This window comes from Pinus tabuliformis, chromosome 6 (genome assembly GCF_031772625.1).
Source record: "Pinus tabuliformis cultivar Carrire ecotype Pingquan chromosome 6, CPIR1, whole genome shotgun sequence".
NCBI classification, from domain to species: domain Eukaryota; kingdom Viridiplantae; phylum Streptophyta; class Pinopsida; order Pinales; family Pinaceae; genus Pinus; species Pinus tabuliformis.
The window spans coordinates 312017722-312030879 of NC_142292.1; the positions used below are offsets into that span (position 1 = coordinate 312017722).

The 13158-nt window shown below is 37.9% G+C and overlaps 1 protein-coding gene across 1 annotated transcript; it reads right to left on the bottom strand.

Annotated features, from left to right (window-relative positions):
- Positions 1–8337: 8337 nt before the first annotated feature.
- On the bottom strand, positions 8338–8685 carry LOC149258553 (putative E3 ubiquitin-protein ligase RHC1A). The gene has a single exon (XM_089422205.1). The coding sequence runs from the start codon at positions 8683–8685 to the stop codon at positions 8338–8340; it is 348 nt and encodes a 115-aa protein (XP_089278331.1).
- Between the last annotated feature and the right edge of the window lie 4473 nt (positions 8686–13158).

Here is a 13158-nt window from a genome sequence, read left to right on the forward strand (position 1 = left end):
GAGCTGGAGCTTCCGTACCATATGTACATGAAGCATCCAGTTTTTCACATGAGTCAGTTGAAGACATGCAGGCTTGATGCTGATCATCCAGAGAGATCTGAACTGCCGAGAGGACCAGCCGGGATTGTGGACAAGCCAAGACTGGAGTTGGATAAGATTTTGAGCTACAGAACTACCGAGCTTAGTTGCCACATGAAACGGGAGTATCTTGTTAGATGGAAGAATGCACCGGAAGAGGAGATCTGGGAATCAGAGGACTCGCTTTGGAGATGGAAGAAGAAGATTGCGAAGTATGAATGGAAGATACTGAGGCAGTCAGGATTGTCGAGGGCGACAATGATTTCAAGTGGGGGAGGATGTAACGCCCTGCGGTCATCGGGCGACCGGGCGTGCGCTCCACCTGCTCCAAAAATCGACTAAGGCAAGAAATGCATGCGACCAACGGTGAGGCGCGGTTGTAATAATGCGCGCGGGCAAGTTGGCGCTCACATGTTTATAGGGCAAGTCAAGGAGCGCTCGTTCGAATAGTCGACCAAGCGTGAGGGCAAACGATGAGTGAAACGGTGGGGCGGTCCCGTGCCATGGGCGGGCCGACCACACGAAGGCACACAAACGAGTTTGTAGACACGATGGTTGGGCGCATTGGTGAGTCGGCCGGGCAGAAGGTCGCCACACGTTTGAAGCGTATAAACACTTGGAGAAGACGCTCATTTGGAGGCATCATCTTCGCACTGTTCTATCGCTCTATGAAGAAGTGCGAGGTAGCTCTTAGCCGCAGCTAGAGGTGCGTTGGAGATGCGCCCGAGCCGGGCAAGGCAACCTTGAGGTGCACTTGTATAGACAGGCGGAGGTGCGGGTGGAGCGCGTAGTGAGGTGCCCGCCTGCGGTTGTGTAAGACAGTTGTGGGTCGTGCGGGGGTGCACGGGCGCGCCCGCCCGTTCGGGCAACACTTGATATATTGTGTATTGTATTTTCGGTTGAAGGTTGAGATGTGACCGTCGTGTGCTCTTGCACGGGCTGGCGCCCAACCTCGGTTATGAATGCCGGTCCAGCCCAAGCTCTCGGTCATTGTACTATCTTCTCATATATACAATAAAAGACATTCTCTTGCATATTTCTCGTGTTCTTATTGTTGTTCTATGTTGTTATTAATGGATTCCACACATTAATAATATAATTCATGTATATAATGAATGTTGAAGGCGTAGTTCGTAAAGTAGACTAACAATGGAAGATGTTAACTACTTAGGCGGTGCTGCACCCGGCCAATTTAAGGAAAAAAGAATTGGGGGCGTAACAAAATTGGTCTATAGGACCTATAATTTTCTTAGTTTTTAATTGTCTGGCTCCTCGTCTTTCTTGGCAAGATTGGTGTTGTAGCTTTCTTTTCTTCTCTACGGTCTTCTAACTTGCTTCATGTTGCATCTCCTTCATCTCATCTGGTTCTTGGGACATTAGTGTCTTAGCTTCGTGATTTATTGTGTTCGTCCTTTCGAATATAGCCAGAGAAGAAGTTTGGTCTAGTGGATCTGCTTTGCTGTTAAATGAAGATTTATTTTGTGCGGTATTGGAATCCTCATAACTATTGATGCTTGAGGTGTTGATCTATTGTGTTCGTCCTTTTGAAGATAGTCGAAGAAGAAATACCGAAGGCAGTACCGAGTCACGGGGAATGAATAAGGATTACGTGTTTTCGTTGGGTTATCATTATAAGGGAACGACATTAAACTTTATTCTTAATTTTTAAAATATTTCCTAAATTTTCAATCTTATTCAGTATAACCGTCGGAGGCTATCCGATGACCCCACCACAGAACCTTCCTCCAATCAGTCCTCCACTTTGCTGCTGCGACAGCCCTCCTTCACTGCCATCCGATGACCCAAACCCACAATCCTAATGCATTCCCCCTTCACTTTGCTGCCGATCCTTCACTGACCAAACGCATGCTTTGCTGTTTTTTCTTCTTTGACTTTACTTTTATTTCTTCTCCTACGACAGATTTTGGAAAAACCTGCGACGGATTTTGGAAATATCTCGAAATCGCCTCAAATATGTTTTGAACCATGTTACTTGGGAGTGGGAGCGGGAGCGGGGAGCGGGAGCGAAAACGGGAGCGGGAGCGACCATTTTCAGAAGCTCCCGGTTTGGGAGCGAATCCCAGAGCGATTTTTTAAAAATATATATATTTTTTATATTTTTTAATTTTTGATACATATATGTCAACAAAAACATGTAGAATGATGAATTAGATATAAAAAACATAAAAAAGCATAGATTGAACTATATAACAACAATCATCTAGAAGTTATAATCTTCATCAACCACGTCCGCAAGTTAGTAACATAGTAACATACAACATATTGAGTCTCATGATTCATCAATCTTAAAGTTTCAAGCTTTCAAAATTCAATATATAACATTTATCATCATTGATCACCAAAGTTGTACTTGTAAGCTAAGTGTAACCATGGTTCAACAAATAATATCTAACATGAAATGAAATGTTATAAAATGAAATGAAATGAAACAACTTTCAACTTTCATGAAGCATCATATTCATAATTCATTACTAATGAGTTATAATTGCCAACTTCAAACTTAAATTGTCATATATTGTTTAAAAAAATATCATAATAAATATGAAAGAGTCAATAGTTATAAAAGCTACTAGAAACTAGAAAAGAGAAGTAAATCTATTATCTATTTCTTATGCTTGGGCCTCTTGCCACCACGAGAAATGTCTAATTTTTTAGTCTTGTTGCAAAATCAGGATCTGTCATTAATATCACCCTCCAAGCATTAATATCCAGAGGTATCTTTGTCATTACCTTTGTATCTGTATAGGGATCTTTGTCATTAATATCACCCTCTAAGCATTAACATAAGATAGAAAATGCATAGCATGTCAAGTCAAGATTTTGTTTGAGTGATGCGTACATTTTTAGAAGGGTCATGATAGAGGAGTTCGACAACCAATGTCACTAACATCAAGGTACATAGAGGGATTGGTACTCTTGATTAAATACGAGTTCCATACCCTAATACATGACAAAATTCAATGGAAACATTGCAATCCCCCAATCCTGAAATCCTGAAAAACTGATAAGTCTGCTGGATTTTGAATGAAATCTAAAATTCTACTTTCTCCATATGAAATCCAATGAGGACGAAACCACTCTCAAACATCCTGAGTCATTTCATGGTAATGTTAAAAATTTAAGTAAAAGGATGAAAATGAAAATTAAAGAAAATGTCACTTTTACTTTAAGAATTTAACATTACCATGAATAGCATATCAATACTGGGCCTACACTTGATCATTAAGCTGCCCCACTCAAAAACTATTTGTTTCTTTCAAAAAAAATTGCATTTCAAACATTACTACAAAAAAAAAATGCAAAAAAGGCAAAACGCTCCCGAAAAGGCAGGGAGCGAAATTTTTTTTAGGGAGCGCGCTCCCGAAATCGCTCCCGAGTCGCTCCCGCCCGGAGCGCGGATTGGGAGCGGGAGCGGGAGGGGGGGTGGCGCTCCCCCGCAACACTGGTTTTGAATGACTAGTTTGAGTCTTTGAGATGGAGGATAATAATAACGTAAAAGGAAAGGTGTACGAAATGACTGGTCGTGAATCTAAGGTTGCATCTATGGGCGCCTCAGGCATCACCAGAAATGATATTAACCGCTCTTAAATTTTGAGCGTCAGAAATATTCATTGTGTTGTACCCAGACTCTCCAGTCCCTGCTCCGGGTCCCGGGTCCCGAGTTGATGCATTCGCCGTAAGACACTGTTATCAAAGGAAAACAATACCTTCTTAAATGGATGCGGTGTTATGCAGTCTTCGGAAATGGATGCGGTGTCTCTTTATTTAATTGAAGGGACAAATTAAGAACTTTTGACTTAAGTGAAGGGTCATTTTGTTTAGTTTATTAATGGATAAGAGTGGACAGCATTTTTGGTTGTTTGCAATGCGATGCATGCACATTCACCTAATTATGTTTTTCAAATATAAATACACTAAATCTAAAGATACGTTTTAGATTAACTAATTTTTATGTTACAGGTGCGCTTTAGCTTAATTAACTTTTATGTTGAATAAATTAATTGTTTTATATGAAGACGATTAACTCTTCTCGTTGGCAGCTTTTCCGATAAAAATTTGACTAAAAGTTTTGTGCGGTTTTTTCTAACTTAGATAGTTCAGCCAGCCAAGCAAGGGCTCAATTATCTTAATCATTGCTCAATACAACATTGAGGCTCTGAGTAAACACTTACCCACAACATGTTGTCCGAGTAATCGTGGCTACGTTTTTTTCACACTTTTACTTGGGATTTTCCCTTATATTTGATTAAACTACAGCCCAAAAAATGATAGGGCAATGCAGGAGTGCCCAAAGACAGGGACTTATTGTTATGCAGCTACTTCTTTTTCCTTCCTTTTTTTTCTTTTTTAATAAAGTTTTTAACTCTCGTAAAAGTTAAAAAGAAAATTATATAAATCATTTTTTCCATTAACCCATGGAATAACATAATAACATGGGAGGAAAGCTTCCCGGTGCTAAGTTCATTTACACTGATGGGAATAATGTTGTAAATTGATTGTCCTAAAAGTTATTTAATATAAAATTCTGGAATAATAATTTGTTAATTGAATTAGATTTTTTTAAAAGCAAGTTAATATAAAATTTATCAATTTGAGTAGAAATATATATATATATATATATATATATATTTGTTTTGAGTAATGTAACACTATTCACAAGCAAATTACGCAACAATATTTTCTTTTTTAATATTGTTTGATTAACATTTATTGCACACTTATTGCAAAACTGGATTTCCATCTATTATTCTCATTGCCACGCAATCCCAAGGTTTTCGACGGGTTCGCATTTATTTTTCACATGGCTTCCGTTGGGGTTGACATCTATGATGGGACCTTGGTTAATTGCTATGAGTACTCTCATACACGCGGCATTAGCACATTCAAACTCGCTGCATGTATTCGTCTGAGGATTTGGCTGACCTGCGACAACTGGTCCGATCTGCTACCCTCGATCTGTGGGTGGCGATCCAACGGCTTGGAGGAGTTAGGGTTTTACTTACTATCTAAATGTATTCGTCTGAGGATTTGGCTGACCTGCGACAACTGGTCCGATCTGCTACCCTCGATCTGTGGGTGGCGATCCAACGGCTTGGAGGAGTTAGGGTTTTACCTACTATCTAACTCTCCCACGTCTCACGGGCTGTGGAGTCATTTGGCGTCGTTGGCTCGTCGGTTTCACCGCTCTGCGACAGAGTTGGCCCTTTGCTACCCAAGACAGGTTCATGACGGTTTCTATTGTTTTCAATGAAGATTTACGTCGTGCCCTCACCGGGAAGTATTCTATTCGACTCGTCTCTTCATTGTTCCAGTGTTCTGTACTGTTTGTCCCTTTCAATAGAATGAATATTCAGTGTACTTATGTATTCTAGAAATGAATGGTGTGTGGTGAAAGCCTTTTACTGTTTTTCTCCTTATCTATTTTTTTAAAGTTGCTATAGAATAAATGGATGGAAATCTCTGGTTATTCCGCTATATTCGCCTACTGTCACTCATTTCTCCTCTCGGTTGCTATCTATTCGAAGCTCCGAACCTGCTATCGTAGTAATTTCCTGCTATCGTCGTAATTTCATTGCCTATGATAAAGTTATGGTCTTCACAGATTTTATGGGTTCCTGAGTACTTATTTGTTACAGCGAAATAACTATACCATACATACAACTATTAGCATTGCTTGTCTTTAAAATTGAAATTCCCCGTTATAATTGAAGTTTAAGCAATACAGGTCTATTCCCTGTTATAATTGAAATTCTACGGAATTTACATCTCTAATTAATTCTATAAAGCTAATATTTTCATATTCAACCAACATTTCTTAAAGATAAATTTAAGTTACTCATCTGTTCAGACTTGTAATTATGTAAACTATTTGGAAAGTCTCGCCACCTAGAGGCCACCCTGGAAATTGGCCAGCCTCGAAATGAAGTCTAACTATAGTCAAGTACCTTGGGTCAAGTACTTTGGGTCTCCTGACGAAATTAAGTCTAAATATAGTCAAGTACCTCGGGCCTCAGGGTTCATTGTCCAGCCTCAAGTCGCCAGCTTGAAATTTGGGCCTCATGACTCATTGTCCAGCCTCCTCAGGGCTCAATGTCCAGCCTCAAGTAGCCGCCTTGAAATTTGGGCCTCACGACTCACTCTCCAACCTCAAGTGGCTGCCCTGAAATTTGGGCTCAGTGGGCTTAGGACTCACAGTCCATCCTCAAGTCACTACCTAGAAATTAAGTTTAACTAGCTTTAGGACTCACTCTCCAGCGTCCAAACTCACTCTCCAGCCTCCAAGTACAATGAATGTACTCTCCAGCCTCCAAGTACAATGAAGTACCTTGGGCCCCAAGATTCATTGTCTGGGCTTTAGGACTCTCTCCAGCCTCCAACTACAGTGAAGTATCATTGTACTCTCTAGCCTCCAAGTACAATGAAGTACCTTGGGCCCCAAGATTCATTGTTTGGGCTTTAGGACTCTCTCCATCCTCCAACTACAGTGAAGTACCTTGAGTCACGGCACTTCCTATTTCCACCTCCATAGCAAAGTTAATGCTATGTCCTTACCCCCTCTGACTGCTCTGACAGCGGCAGACAACCTCCTTGACAAAGTTAATGCTATGTCCTTACCCCCTCTGACAGCTCTGACAGCGGCAGACAGCCTTCTTGATGTCATGGCGCCATTACATGCTCGACCATGGATCATGGCATGCATCCCTCTCCGGCGATTACAGGTCACGCAGCTTGACCATGGATCATGGCATGCATCCCTCTCCGGCGATTACAGGTCATGCAGCTTCGGCGACTTTGCCGTCTGCCGTGCTCCTGCCCATCGACCCTGCCTGCCTCCACTTTGGCCTCCACTCTGGCGTGCAGGGACACGTCGGTGAGTCGGTTGCCTCCGCCTTGAATGCCACCACCAGATCGTACACTCATTTGAATTTGGAAACCTGCCGAAACAAGAACTTGAACCTGGCCATTCATTATTCTAAGTTAGTTTGAAATTTGAAATTGAAACCGCGACATCTCGAAGAATTCGGCAGTACATTTTCATTCAAGAAAGTTGAAGCTTCAGTGCAAAGACACCTTCCTCGAACACATCAGGGGCTTGCTGAGCATTGTCATGCAGGACGTGTAGTTGAAGCTTTTTTTTTCCTCGGCTCCCGACATGGTACTGCAAAATATACACGTTGAAGCTGCCAAACCAAGGTTTTGGATGAATTCTGCACCGCCAAATTGGGGGATCTTTACGCCTAAGAAGACAAAGACATCATCGTTGAGATTTTAAAATCTCAGCCATCAAATATCATTCAGAAAAAATTATGTACCGTTATCAGCTCTAATGGGCACGACATCTTTTGTACTTGGCAGTCTTCATCTTCATCTTGATGTTCTTGAAGTTTTGATTGTGCGTCTCTGTTTCTTACATTTTATGGTTTTGTGTGTTCTGAAAATCGTATAGCTTTCTAATACCTTGCTATAACGGAATTTCGTCGTGCAGGCCTTGCAGGAAGGATACCAACACCAACGAGGGGAGATGTTCTCAGGAGGCAGCAAATTATCAGATTGGAGTTTGCTTGTTCTGTATCTGTTAGGTGTCATGCTCATTCTCTTTCCCTTTCCTGTGATTATTCTCGTATGCTCTTACCTCAGGGAGTCCATGCGTGGGCCCCTTTCTGAAGGTTGAGAAAGAAACACATCACACGATGTTCGTAATGAAGATGGGGTGAACCAGAGCACGGAGGATATCTCAAAACATTCTGATGAACATTATGACATGAGAGTGACTGTGACTATGGCCAGCGATGAGAGGCCAACCTTCCTTGGTAAACCCACTTCTATGGCCGCAGCCGTAGTTAATTAAAATCCCTTCCACCCCTCACTGCCTTGAGGTTTTTATTCATTCTTGATTTTAATAATGTAGATTTGTCAGCTGAGGTAAGATATTTGTGTGTATATGTTTCATATTTTGTTGGAAACTCAAATATAGTCATCTTACTCTAATAAATTTAGAGTAAAAAATGAAATAAGAGAAAGTTATACGTCATCTGTTTTCTTTATAGGTTTTATGTTGCGTCAAATTCTTCAATGGTATCATGCCAATACTGGCCTCAATACCTAGGTTCTGGATTATATTATTTTTGCAAGTCTAATTTGCATAGTTAAAAGACAGCAGAGTGATGAATGTGAACATCAGGGTTTAAGTTTTTGTGAGCTTGTCATGTTGAATGGATTTCTAAATCTAATTTGAAGTTAAATGTCTACTTTCAGCAAGAAATTATAATCAAATGTATTCGTTGGAGAAAGCAGTAGCTCGGTTAAAGAAGAAAATTCAGATCTACACATTGGACAAGAATTTCTGCGGTGAAGCCATAAGAGAATGCACTTCGAGTGATAGAGGTGTTGGCATGGCAATTCTTCTGCATGCTCTTCACTGGAAAACGTTTCGTGACAAATTGAGCACATGTCTCCATCACTGCTTTCACTTTCTTCGCTAACCACAGCGAATGATGGCAATGCATCCACTGCTACACGAAGGCTATTAGGCACTTCTTCCTCCGCGAGACTACTTATTTCTCCTTCCTCTGTAATGTCACCCATGCCAATATGGATAATTTCAGATCTGAAATGGAAGTTATACGTATAGTCCTCAAGATGTTGTTTGATCTGACGCCATGTGAATCTGGAATTCCATATAATTTGACCATGAATGAAAAAATCCAGCCCTCGGTTGGGCTGGCGATGATCATGTATGTATCAAAAAACAATAGTATTATCAGGAAATGTAAATGTTGTTAGATAGTCTTCGCTCTCGTCATATTCACCTTCATTGCTTCTGAAACAATTAACAATAGCTTCACGCCATTCAAAATCTAATTCATGTATATCAATATTCTCTGATAAACTCTCGATCTGAGTACTGACTCTGAGGAGAACAATATTCTCTTGATGCAGTTGGTCATTTAATTCACGTATACCAATATTCTCTGATGAACTCTCCCCCGAAAGTTGGTGCTCGACATATGTCGACATCACCTTATGAAACCTCACAGTCGACACGAAATGGTCATTTTCAATTCTTGTTGTAGCGACTGTTGAGGTTTGTAGAGCAGCAGGAAGAATGCCTGCATTTTCCTCACAGGCTTCTGCTTCCACAGATCGCATAACATCGAGAACCTTTTCTCTCAGATACTCGTTATGGGAATTTGTAGAACTGTTTCGATTTTCTCCTTCCATGGTTCCCAAACTAATTCAAAAATAAAATAATAGCTTTATACTTGTGTGGATGAAAGACCTCGCGTGTGAAAGATTTGATACGAAATGAGAGTATTGATTTCAAAATTGCATCAGTAACATGTCTAAATAGTGTTTCCATTGGTTAGGGTTGTGATGGTTTTTTAAGCCGATGATGGTGCATTTCGTTATACATGCCGACACGTTAATCTTCACAGTGGCTATATGTGTTTTGCTTTTTCAACGAGATATGGAGGCATTTTATCAAATGTATAATTATATAATGAGATATCAATTAGTGCATTTTTTATAAAAAATACGTAATTTATTAAAAGTTTAAAATAATAAGTGTCATCTCAATTTATGGTTGTACTTTCTTACTTACATTTGCACAAAATTATTTATGATTAACACTTATTTTAAACAGTATTTATTTTGAAATATTAATTTTAAAAATTTATTTTAATTATCATCTATATCGCTAATAGTTCTGAAATAAGCATTAAAGACATTTTATCAATACTTTATCAAGCAATCGGGTTTACTTTCTAACCTTGATCCATTTTCACCAAAATGAATGAATGAATAAAAGAAGACTCAAAGACTCAACAAAAATGAATAAATACTAAATGAACAAAATTCAAGAGAGCTAATTTAAATCTTAATTTAAAAACTAAACCTAAAATAACAATAAACAAAATAATTATTAGTTATTAATTATTAATAATGGATTAATAATAATAAATAAAATAAAGAATAATAATTCATTATTAATAATAGTTTTATTTGTTTATAAATATTTATTTATTTATGATAATAAATAAATAAATAATTATAATCCTAAATAAATCATTCTAATCCTGAATTTGAATATTTAATTGATCATTAATAATAATAATAATTAATTTATTTGATGATGATGATGATTGTTAAAGTCCATTAAGACCAAACTTTGGTTTATCCGACCTAAAGAAACAAATTATTTAGTTTGATTTAAGATTTTATTCCTATACTCAAAAAGCTTGGAGAGAACCGAGCTCACTGTAATTTTTACAATGTAGAAGGCTAGGAAGGTTAGTATTGCAATGAAGATTTTGAAATTGAGATCTAATTTGGTTTTACCTGGGGCACTCTAAGAGGAAGTGATTTTCATGCTCGATGTTTGTATTCTCACAAAGATGGAAGAACCTTTCCATCCATGGTGTTTTAGGAACTGCCCAACCACCCGTTTCACTATGGAGCTCATGAGAGTTCGTTAATTTTATTCTTTGAGCTAATTAAAATAAAGAGATACTTTCGATCTTCTAGGGTGGGGTTAATGACCTCCTTATAATATCTTAATTTTCTTTTAGCTACTAAATCTTTCTCACACCACATTTTTTCTTTGAACTTAGAAGTAACAATATTTTTAATGTTATTAATGTTTTGCAATGCAACATTCTTGTCGATCTCCCAATGGTTTAACCAGGCCCTGGTGTCTTTATACCAAGCTCGTTTGAGACTTAGGTGGTTTTGGATAGAATTTAAAGCTAACTTAGGAAGTCTATGGTCTCCTGTGTTATTGAGTTTGTGCTTGTACAACAGAAGCCTAGTCATAGCTAGGCTCTCGATAGGGGAAAGACCCACTTCTATAAGAAGAATAGGATAGGGTGTGTTGCTTAAAATTTTGAGGTTATACGTTATAAAATGCTTCTCAATCTTTCTCCGGGATTCTCTAGAGATGCTACAACCCCAAACCTCACATCCATATAAGATAACTGGAGTGAATAAAGTTTCAAAGAGGAACTTCTTTCTATCCCACATTATGAGGTTTTCCGTTTTACAATTATTTTCAAGACCAAAATAAGCTTTCCATACCCCATTAATCCATTTCTCAATGCTATAGTTCCAATCGAGCTTGTGATGAATATCAATTCCTAGGTACTTGTAGGAAGACACTTCCTCCAAGTTACTATTGTCATACATAAAATTAGCGTAAGTGTCCTTCTTGGATTTGATAATCATAACTTTTGTTTTGTCAATGTTAACAATCATACCCATGGTAGAGCATAAATCCTTAAGAAGTATAAGTTGCTTATCAAGATCAGATGGGCACCTTGTGAGAAGAACAATATCATCAGCATAGAGAAGAAGGATGATGACTATCCCAGCTAAGATCATGTGAGAACATCCTGCTTCCTCTAAACAACCTTCTCGATTGTCGATGTAAATGCCAAATAGGGTAGGGAGAGGGGGAAACCTTGTTTAACTCTGATATTACACTTCATATCTTTCGACCACCCCTCTTTGCTCTTTAACTTGGCAATTACATTCTCATATAACCTTATAATGGCAGCTCTCAACTCAAAAGGAGCCTTTAGCTCTTCTAATATGTTCGAAAGGTTGTTTCTAGGAACCGTATCGAAAGCATTTCTAAAGTCCACAAAGCAACAAAAGGGATTGGATTTATCATTGCGGCATTCCGCCACAATGATCCTAAGCGTAACGAGATGGTCTGTTGTTGAGTGTTGCTTTCTAAAACCCGCTTGGCCTTTAGCCCTCTTACCTTCACTTTCAATCCATATGCTCAACTTCCTTTCCAAAATAATACAATATAACTTGGCTAGGAGAGGGCTAATCATAATTGTCCGATAATTAGAGGGGTTATTTTTATCCCCACTTTTAAAAATAGGGATAATGAGGCTTTGAGTCCATGGTTTAGGGAACCCTTGCTTGACCGCTTGATTGAAAAGCTTGTGAATGTGGGGGATGAGGACACGACCTCCAATTTTGAAGATTTCCGCATGGTAACCTTCAATGTCCTTAGCTTTCTCATTAGCCAAGCGATTAACCCCAAAATCAATGTCTTCTAATGAGAAAACTTCTTTGGTTGTGAGTGGGGTTTCAATGTTATCCATGACATTTGGAGATTCATAAAGCTTTTTAAGATAGGAATTCCAGTCGTGTAAAGCAATTTTATTTTGTGTTGAATTTTTCATACTTGAAAATATATGAGCAGATATGTATTAGAAAGATATAAGGAATGTGTGCACCTAATACCAGCAAGCCAAACCGCAGATGCACGTGCCCCGAATTTTTTTCTATTACCGCAGAGAGATCGTGAATTATTACCGTAGAGAGATCATAAATTATGACCCCACAGATCGTAAATATATCACCCTAAATTATTACCACAGAGAGATCGTAAATACATCACCTTAAATAATAATAAAAAACATTAATGGTAATTAATAATAAAGTATTAATAACTACCTAACTAAATTTAGCAATAAATAATTAATATTAATTTAAGATTTTATTTTTTTATTAACCTACTCATTAATAATAATTATCAATAATTTATAATTAATTAATAATTATCAATAATTTATAATTAATTATTTAATAACTTGTAATAAATAAAGAATTATTAACATGCCTATATATTTATTAATAATAACTAATTAATAAATTTATTAAAGTAATCTTTCATAATAAATATTTAATAACTAAAATATAATAAAGTTAAAGCTAAGGAGTAAAAATCCTAATTAAATTCAACATAGTTAAGAAAAATAGAAAAGATAAAGGATAGAAAATTATGAGTGGGATATTATACCTTATGAGGCAGAACCAGAAGAATTAATATGTCTTATTAGAGTATAATTTCCACTAATCTTGTTCCCGTCCCTATTGAGATTATGTGTCTGCTTCATACGTGTTGAGATTATGTGGATGCTTCATGAGTGTTTAGCAACGGCTCAGAGCATGATCGTTCACTCTTAATATCGTCTCTGTGGTAATAATGCATATAGTTATATTAATATAGCTTGTGCTAATAATACGTATAGTTATATATGA

What these genes read in the sequence shown, in the direction of transcription:
- LOC149258553 (XM_089422205.1), bottom strand. Translation starts at nt 8,685, where the DNA reads ATGGGTGACATTACAGAGGAAGGAGAAATAAGTAGTCTCGCGGAGGAA.